The sequence below is a fragment of the Cnephaeus nilssonii genome (genome assembly GCF_951640355.1).
Source record: "Cnephaeus nilssonii genome assembly, chromosome: 13".
Lineage (NCBI taxonomy): Eukaryota > Metazoa > Chordata > Mammalia > Chiroptera > Vespertilionidae > Cnephaeus > Cnephaeus nilssonii.
Window position 1 is genome coordinate 77,310,259 of NC_137084.1, and position 10,536 is coordinate 77,320,794.

The 10,536-nt window shown below is 38.4% G+C and overlaps 1 protein-coding gene across 1 annotated transcript in view; it reads right to left on the reverse strand.

The window, feature by feature from the left end:
• The window catches only part of SIK2 (salt inducible kinase 2), a 138,031-nt gene extending 128,100 nt beyond the window's left edge, over positions 1-9,931 (reverse strand). The window contains exon 1 of the mRNA XM_079788755.1: positions 9,660-9,931. Within this exon, the coding sequence (XP_079644881.1) occupies positions 9,660-9,794 (135 nt within the window). The 5' untranslated portion in view covers positions 9,795-9,931. The remainder of the gene's footprint in view (positions 1-9,659) is intronic.
• Positions 9,932-10,536: the final 605 nt, after the last annotated feature.

Here is a 10,536-nt window from a genome sequence, read left to right on the forward strand (position 1 = left end):
GCGAATTGCGATATTAAAATATTTCTTCTAATTAATTTCCTTTTAATGTGCAGGAATCCATGCACTGGGCCATTAGTTTTTCTAGAAAAGCCAGTGATAGGTTCAAAAGCTAAATATAAATTATCAAAATTCATCTCCATGAAGCTACCCATTGGATTAAATTTTTTAAAATATATTTTTATTGATTTCAGAGAAGAAGGGAGAGGGAGAGACAGAAACATCAATGATAAGAGAGAATCACCGATTGGCTGCCTCCTGCACACCCCCCACTGGAGACCGAGCTCGCAAACCTGGGCACGTGCCCCTGACCAGAATTGAACCTGGGACCTCCCCCCCGCTCCTCCCCAGGTCTGCAGGCCAACGCTCCATCCACCAAGCCAAACCAGCCAGGGCTGGATTAAATTTTGTTCTAAAACTCAAAGTGCAAAAACTCAAATGTTGGTACTTATACTAAATTTTGACTTCCATAAAGGAATCTGATTTTTAAAAATGTGGCCTCTTCCTATTATAACTAGATAGGAACCCAAACCCTCCCAAGGTTAATAATTTGAAGGAGCTGCATTTGAAGGTGAATAACTAGGTAATCAGAAATCAACAATCATGTACCTTTTTTTCATGCAACTAAAAAAACCCAATTTTTAAAAATTAGTATATATTTGGTTAGGAAATAAGCCATTCTGACTTAAATAAAATTTTCAGATAATTAGACACCACCCAAATTTAATTATAATAAGTTCTGAAGAAACTCTAAAAAGTACTTCCCATTCTATGTATGTATTCTGAACACAATTCAGTTTTATGTTGTTTCAGGATAATATTTAAAATATTGATACTGTATGCACTATAATAGTTTAAGACTCTTAAAAGATATCTAACAGGACTCAGCTTGTCAATTCCCTCAGACTCTCATTTATACAATTATTTTTTTTCTTCTTTCCTTATAGCGACTCTATCCTTTGCTTGCCTCTCTACTGTAAGGTTTATTTCTTACCTTTGTCTATTTCTAATTTGCTGTCACAGCTTGTTTCCTGATTTAATTGTAATCCACAGAAGAACTCAAGTTCCCAAGGGAAATCAGATTACTAAATATATTCATAAAACTAAATTTTTGCCTAAGAAGAAAGGGGGTAGAGCTTCTTTGCTAGGCAGTTTTGCGATAGCTATTTTGATGTTTGTTAGTATTATGCTTCTGTAATCAAAATATTCTAGAAAGTAGAAAGTGCTAAACTTTGCTAGAAATGAGACTATAGGCACAGTTATTATCATTTACTTTGGGTAAAAGTTGACAGATAAAAAGATAACTCTATACTTGAATATTTTCAATATTCCTTAGGAAGGTAACATGGGCATATTTTGTCTCCCCATTTTAGCTGTCTCTTTGTATTTGCTTCTATGTATTAGATAGAACTGTTCTGCCTCCCATTCTTTGTGGGCTGGCCTAAGGTAGAAAGTATCTTGAGGGGCCCAGTAGTGCAGACTCTTGGTTCAGCTGAGCTGAATGCTCAATGAGTGCTCCTTGTGAGCATTATTTGGGTTCTCCTGTTGTAATTGGGACTTGATTGTTGATGTCCCGTTTGTGGGAGGGATCTCCCCTCCAACTTGCTACCAGTGAAGTTCAACCCCAATGTCTTCATGCCATCTGTCCAGTGGTCCCCGACTCCTTAGCCCAGAGGCTGGGTCTGCCTTGAGTCTCACACCTTGATTGTCCCTGTTCTGAGCTGTACTCCCCCCGGAGCTAGTCCTGCAGGTGTCAGCTGCAGGCGCTTGCGGTCCCGCTGGCTTTTGCCTCGCTGAGCAGTCTGGGATGGGTCTGCTGTGGAGACGCAAACTGCTGTTTCTGACTAATTAGTTATGTATGCATTGTTTTAAAAATAACCTTCAATGAATTTATTGGAGATTGAAAAATTAATATTCCTTCTGCAAGCGTTCAAAAAGAAAGTTTCCTATACAACTTTGGAGGGCATATTGGATAAGCTAAAATGATTACTAGAATGATTATTAAATCCCATGTAAAGCAGCAACACTGAATATTGTAACCTCAGAAATAGGAAAATGTGAATTAAAAACAACAAAATATTGCCCTGGCTTGTGTAGCTCAGTTGATTGACCGTCATACCATGTACCAGAAGGTCTCCGGTTTGATTCCCAGTCAGGGCAACAAAACAAAAACAAAAAACCCAACAAAATATCTAATATGTCACTTATATCTCAAAAGATACCTTTTTCACTTGCTATATTTATGAAGATTAAAATGTAAACACCCTTGTGAGCTAAGGTTCAAAGAGATGGCCACTTTTATATGTGGCTGCTAGGAATATAAAATAGATTATAACTTTTCTATAAGGTAATTTGACAATGTCAAGAACCTTAAAAATCATCCATCCCATTTAGCCTAAGGATTCTACTTCTAAGAAATTATTTGAAAGAAATAATCTGAAATGATAATTTATAAAATTAAAAAAATAGAAACAGTAACTGGGAAATAATTACATTATATTATGACCATTAATATTAACTATTTAAATGGTTCCTTTTAATAATATGGAGAAATGCTTAGACTAAACCATTAAATTAAAAATCAGGCAATCAGTGCAGTCTGAACACAGGGAAAAAGACCAGGAAAAACTAGATATAAATATAATGAAATGTTATCAGTAGGTGAAAAAAAAAAATCACGGATTATTTTATTTTGCCCATTATACTTTCCTGTGTAATTTCTCTTTGATTAAAATGAATACTTTTCTAATAAGAAAAAAGAAAAAGAAAATGGAGTTATATTTATCAAATATGCTACCTTCTCTGTGAAATATTAGTCATTTTCTTAATTTCTAAATTCTTTATAAAATGGGTACATTTTAAGACTTAAATATTAGTTAAGACTATATATAGAAATGTTTCTAATAATCTTAAGTAAAAAAAAATACACACAAATATAACAACTATGTAAAATACAAATCTGCACAGATTAAATGTAAGAGCAGAAATCAAATAATATTAAACTGATGAATAAAAGGAATATTTTCATGTTTCAAAATATACTTTAATGCTGTTACCCTGTATGATAAATGTAGAAAAAGTTATTTCACATCTCATATAAAATATTAATCTCATACATTTAAAGAAACCACATACACGAGTGGCTTTGAGTAACTTTATAAGTAAGTTACACAATAAGAGCTATTCTTCTAGTAACAAATCAGAAGGCATTAACATATGTTTGCTATCTCAGGTAATATCTGCTTCAGTGTTATTTACTACTAACACACTAATTCTACACTGTCCCTCTAAAGTAGCAAGTAGATTTATCCTTACCATACAATTAGATTTTTAAAGTTAAAAAAGAAATACACTTCTAAAGTTTTTATGTCAAATCAAGTGGGGAATCAGAACATTATTGGACTGAAAAGTGAATGTGAGTAAGTAGTCTACAATGAAAGGGTTTCTGAAAGCAGTAAAAATCAGTAGTGAAACTGACATGGAGTTCTTTAATTACCCTTTTAGGGTAAATAAATTAGACTTTTTTCCAATTTAAAATTTGGCTTTTAAAATACAAGAATTTATATAACAAAATAAGCCCTCATTAAGATTTAATTTAATTATTATAATGATGGGTAAGGTAAAAATGTTAGTATACTTTTATATGCATAAAAATTGAACTGATAATTTTTAAGACTATAAATGATTAAAAATAATCTCCTATCTTAAAAATTACTTAAGCAAATTTACAAAAAGACAACTCAATTAAAAAATGGGCCCAAGAACAAACAAGCAATTCACAAAAGAAATATAGTCATCGCATGAAACTGTGTAATCAAAGAAATGCAAATGAGAATAAGATATATTATTTTCTTTCATCAAATTGGAAAAGATTTAAAAATCTTATTCCTGGTAAATATGCATTCTTCCTGGTAAAAATTAATAGGTACTCCTTTTTTATTTTAGAGTAATTTGGCATCTCATGCCATAAGATATGGATGTAAAGACATATTTCCTGACTCAAGAATTTCCATAACTATGGTATTACCCTAAGGAAATAATCAGACAGGTATACAAAGATGTATATACAGGAATGCTCTCTGAAACATTATTTTTGAAAGAGAAACAGTGAGAAAGCGAAATAAGAACAGGAAATCGATAAATAAAATACAGTCAGTCATGTGCAAGTATAGTATTTAACTGAAGTTTTGTTTTGTTTTAAACTTTGGGAAATGTTGCAAACACATTAATTAAAAAACACAGATTATATATATATATATATATATATATATATATATATATATATATAGATGACATCAATTTTATTACCTATATATAGAACATATGTGAATAACTAAGAGGATATGAACTTAATTATCTCTTGGTCTAGATGGTGGAATTAAGGATATTTATTTTCTTCTTTGAGCTTTTCAACAATGTCTACATTGAATAAGCAATGTCTACAATTATTTTTGTAGTTGGAGGAAAAACACATAAATACTATGATTATTTTAAAGAACTTAAAACAAATTTTAGCATCACTTTTTAGCTTACTCCATCCAAGATTCATCTCTTAACCTATTTAAAGTATTTTTAAAATGATGATTTTTTAAATTACATTCCCAAATGTAATTCTTTCATTCTTCTAATAATATGAAACTGGATACATGGGCTGTTTCTCTTTGAAGGGTGAAATCGCATTCTCCACAAATGTTCTGTATAAAGGAACTTTTACATAAATAACTTATAAAAACTATGCAGCCGGAAGGTAGAAGTACTAGGTATACCAAAGAGGAAAGAAAGGTATCTTAATGAATTTCTGGAATCCATTTGGCTCCAAGGTAATGAATCTGTCATCAGCAGTGGGCCATAAATCAAATGTCATCATGTGAATCCAAGAATCGAGGCCAGTTTCAGTTATTTCCAAATAAATGTTTTCTTAATTGCCTGATACTGAGATATAATTTCCCAGTGGAAATAAAATAAGAACACATTAAACTCTGTTAAAGTTTAAAGTTTCTACAGAATATAAAAATTTACACAACTCTTATTTTGCATATCTGCCTCCCTCCACTGCCCCAAAAGAACAGAGTATTTTGAACAGAATAATTTGCCAAATATTCCTAGCCTGGGTGCCAAGAAACTAGAGACAATTTCTAATAAAGCATATATCTTCCATGATAAATAAAATATTTATTTCATCACAAAGATCATAAATAGGCCTAGATACAAATATGGATGATTAAATTATTTGGTAGCAAGTCTTTCTGTTGCACATAGTACAGCTGCTGCTTGAAATCTGGACTACTTCATAGCACAAGATTAATACTAAGAGTACTTAGAGGAGTCTTAAAATTTTAAAGCAAAGTATAAAATTCAATTGTATTTAAAAAAATAAGTTACCTTCTTCAAGAAATATTGCAATTAGGGTATGATATACCCTTCTCTGGTTTCTTACCCTTGTTCCAAAAATGCAACTTTGATACTTTATTTGGAAAACTTTAAAAATACATTTTAATGTAATAGTTGAAGAGTTATGTCTAAATATAAAAGCCCAAATGCACACAGAAAGCTTTTCAGTGAACAAAAGCAGTGTTCAGAATGTCCTTACTATAAGTTTTGTATTCCAGGTTCTCTTAAAGGGTAGGTGCCATTTAATAAGATATTTTCAGAATCTCTGTGAAATATATTTAAGATTCCATGGACCACATATTTATGTGTTCTTTAGCTAAACATGATAAATTTGATAAAAATATATTACTCTTTAATATAAAAATAACCTTCTCACTTGGTAATTTCCCTTCTAGGAATTTACCCCCAATTTCTCCTTCCTGAAAAAATAAAAAATTCAGACAAAGAATTATATACACAAAAATCATTCAGTGCAAGTTATTTACTATAAGTCAACACTGGATACTACATAATGTTCAATAATAAGGAAATTATTAAGTAAAATAGGATTCATCTGCAAGGTAGAACACTGAAGCTATTAAAAAAGTCTTATCAAGCCCTGGCTAGTGTGGCTCAGTTGGTTGGGCACTGTCCGGTGCACCGAAAGGTTGCCGGTTCCATTCCCCATCAGGGCACATACCCTGGTTGTGGGTTCGTCCCTAGTCAAGGTGTGTGTGGGAGGCAGCTGATCGATGTTTCTCTCTCTCTCTTCTTCTTCTCCTTTTCTCTCTAAAAAAAAAAAAAATCAATAAAAATATTTTAAAAATGTTTTATCACGTTACATATAATAAGCAAAATGCTCAGGCTGTAAGTGAAAAAAGGGATACAATGTATATATGTGTACCTACCATGTGATCTCATCTATGGAAAAATGCATTAAAAAAGATGACTAGAGGGAAACACGCCATAATGTTGAGAATGATTTATTCCCATTGGTGAAGAAATTATACATGTACTTTTTTGTGAACTGTTCTTTATATTTTCTACATTAAGACTATATTTCTTTAATAGTCAGAAAACAAGAAAAAGTTTAAGGGTACAAGTGATTTTTCTGGAATTTTATTTAATAGACAAAAAAACTAGCCATATAATCAGATAAAAGGAAAAAGTTCCTTGCTAGTATAGTATTAATAAAATAAAACACTACTCAAGGACACATAGCACTACGGCCTGAAATAGTTTAACAGTCTAAACGCTATTATTCTTTTCCCATTATGCTAATTTTACAAAATTAGCTACTCTAATTCATAAATCACAAACCAATACTCCAAAGCTTTTATGAAGTACTGCATTATATTAGGAAGCCTTCCCTTTTGTTTGCAAATTTACACAGAGGTCCAACATAAGAATACTGCTTCAGATGAAGATGTAATTATATTTCTTAATGTTAAGCTATTTAACTGATTAGACCAAAACGACGATCTCTTTTGTCTACTGATTTCTCACCCTAAAATGCCAACACTCTTGGATCTTCCAAGCTCTGTAGAAAACACTATTTTTTAATGATACAGAACAAGAGGCGGAGAAGAGCCCATTCAAAATAAAAGGGTCCAATTGTTCATGACATTGATGTTTAAACTAAGCCCTAAAATTTGTCTTGGGTTCCAATTTTAGAAAAAAGACCTCTAAGTTTTAAAACACACAAACATACTGATGTTAAAGTATACTATATTGAAGGACCTTTTATAAGCAATAATTTTATTTTGGTTCTTTATACATTGTTTTCACTGTAATTACTGTACTGTGCTCAGCAATGAGAACCTAAAATAATGTTTAATAAAACTTTAAAGTTTCCACTAGCCATTTTATTTCTATATGAAGTACCTATTGTATTTATTAAAGACATAAATATACAGTGAACTGATGACAATAACAAATTCTTTTTAAAAACCCTCATTAACAACAAATAGTATACTCTAAGAACAATTGTTCTTACAATTGCATCTAAATAATTCTAAGTGCAAATTACCATAAAGGTTCACAGCAACTTTACAAAACTTGAGATCTACAGGAACCTTTCCTTAATTACCCTGCTATTTCACTCACCCCTCTCAACTTGAATATCTCCAATCACACCAAATCACCACAAACACACTCACCCTATGTCACATGCACACTATTTCTTTTTATATGTTAAGGACACCTTCTTTAGAAAAGCACAAAGGAGATGGGCTCTGTGGACTAGAAATTTAGCTCTTAACATAAGTAATTTTACACACACATATACTACACACACAATTCAGGATCTGGGTGCTCTTTCATAACCTGACCTGTGCCTTCAATTACAAATTGATCTCACTCCATCTGATAGCCAAATCATGATACTACTTCACAGTGCCCCCTAGCTCTACAAGATATATCAGTTTGAAACTGACATCTTTTCAACTGTCAAGCTCAACAGAATGTGTCAGTCACTGTAAGCCCCACTTAAGCAGAACTTAAATAGATTCTCTATTACCCAAATTTCATCTAATAAATAACAACTCACAATTAAATATTGCTACTAATACTGATAAGACCTGATGAGAAAAAAAAAGTGATATGAACTGACGGGTTTGGAATTTAACCACATAACAATATATAGTTCAAAGTTCTGTAGCTTTTGTAACATGCAACTTGTTTGCTTTTTAGACAGTTATTAAGCAAGGGCTCATATAAAAATACACTTTAAAAATGCCTTCTTTTCATGTAATTTAAAGGAGAAATGGCATATCATTAGACCATAGTTCTTCAGGAGAAGGGAACCAATTTCTTCATTTAAAAAAATGCTGGATCAGATTAAGTAATCTCACTATTAGTCACAGTATTTATCACTACAAACTTAATCTTAATTGCTAACATTGAGAAATTTGTGAGAGGACAACCTGTTACCTTGGTACTGATGCTAAAAAATTAGTCATATTTGGGTTACTTCAAGATCAGCAAGGGAGGGTGAAAAGTGAAGATGACGCAATGACATACACCCCCTTTTTTTTTGGAAATGGATTCCTTCACAAAAACAAAGAAAAAACAAAGTTAAGCAAAACTTCCAAGAAAAACAGCTACGAAAATTACTCAAGTTGTCAAATGCCCTTCACCTTACACCGCCTTTCTGAAAAATAAAAAAAGGTCCTGTTATTCCACATTCAAACCCTAGTACACCCAACACTAACATGGGGAAAAACGGAAAGGGGTGAAAACTGGCAAAGAACACACTGAAAAATGGTGAAATAACAGAACAACTACAATGAGGCAGAGTGGGATACGTCAAAAACACAGGTTTTTTTCCCCTAAAGAATGGTTCTGTTTCTACCTTTTTTTCTAAAGTATTTCATTTGCACGTCTTAAAATAGAGACCCCGAGGAGAGCAGCTTGAGGCGGTGGAAGGAAGGGGGCGGTTAGGTAAGAAGAGACGGTGAGGAAGTGTGTGCGGTGCATGAGAATGTGCGGGGGGCGGGCGGGGGGGGGGGTGCTGAATGCGCCGGGCAGCAGCGGCGGCTTTCCGAGCGCCGAGCGGAGTCCGCGGCGGCTCGGGGCCCGCGTGGGCACAGCCAGGAGGCACCCCTGGGAAGGCGACAGCCCGGGCTGAGAAAGGCCAGCCCGCCAGCCGTGCGAACGCAGAGATGACCATTGTCACCCGTTCCATTGTCTGGGGTGTTAGATCCAGCCAGCCTGCCACCAAGCCAGAGGCTCTGCCGGGCAAAAAGAGGGAGATGACAGTGGCCGTCCGGGCATTCTCGGCCACGGGGGTCCCTTCCGCGCGGGGCCGTGCGGGGCGCCGAGGTCACGGGGACGCGCGATGCCCGGCTCCGGAGTCCGAGCGCGGGCGTCCCCTCCGCGGGGCTGGCGGCGTCCCTCCGCGCGCAGCCCGGGAGCACCTCACTTCCCCTCCCACCCCACCCCCAGTCGAAAGCAGGGGAGACGCGGAACTTGGGCTCCCCGAGCGGAGGCCACACACCAGGTCACGGCCAGGGGGGAAGGCTCCGGCCGAAATTCCGCGTGGCCACCGGGAGTGGCGTAGGGAAGGCAAAGCCCCGGCGGGTCGGGTTCCCAATGGGACGACACTCGGTCCAAGTGACCCGGCCCCGACCGCCTGCACCTCCCGGGTCCTCGGTCCCGGGGCCCTCTCGCCTCAGCTGGTGACCCGGCCTCGGGGGTCTGTCTCCCCAGGCCCCGCGGCAGCCGCCCCGCTCGGCAAACAGCTCGTCTCCCGAACCCTCGCCTCGGACGCCCCCGCCGAGCCCGGGCCGCACCTCCGTCTTGGTGATCCGGTGCCGCCCCAGCTTCACCACGGCGAAGTTGCCCTTGCCCAGCGTGCCCTCGATGTCGTAGAACCCCACCCGGACCGGCCCGCGCTGCAAGTGCCTCGGGCCATCCGCCATGACCATGCTGGGTCCCGCTGCTGGACACGGCGGACTGGAGCCTGGAGCGCGGGCTGGCGGGCGGCGCGGCTGAGCTCGGGCGACGGCCGCTCGGCTCGCTCCTCGCTCCGTCCCTCCAGCTCCGCTGGGCCCAGCCAGGCGCGCGCCGCTGCTGACGTGCACCGACGTCAGGGGGCCGCGGCAGGGGGCGGGGGCGGGGCCGGCCGGGATTGGTCACCATGGCGACCAGAACAGCGCCGACGTCGGCGGCGGGAGGGAAGGTGGGAAGACCGGCGGGGCCTGGACGGCACGTTCCTTCCGGGCTGCGGCGCTCTGAGCTCTCCCCGCCGCTTGGCTGCTGCCAGGGGCGGGCGTGCACCCCAGTCCGCCCCATTCCTCCGCGTCCTCGCCGTGGGCCGAGAGCGAACCCTGGTGGGCGGAGTGGGGGAATGCAGCGACCTGGACCGGGCCTGCGGTTGGGTCTCCTTCCCCAGCTCCCGCGTTCTCCGCCCACCCCCGGGACCTTCCCGCCAAAACCTCTCACTTAGGACTTCGGTGTGTCTTCATGTTGGCAGGGTCAGAGAACTGTGGCTGACATGGGGATGTGAAGTACAGCATTACTCGCAGGCTCATTTCGTTGTATCCTTTTCTCATTTTGTTCCTATATAAACCCCTCCACATTTTGATGTCTCTGAGGAATCATCCTGACAGCAGCATGGTCGCGTATAAGTTAACAGAATGTTAGCGTTGAAGAGACCTTAATGCAGGG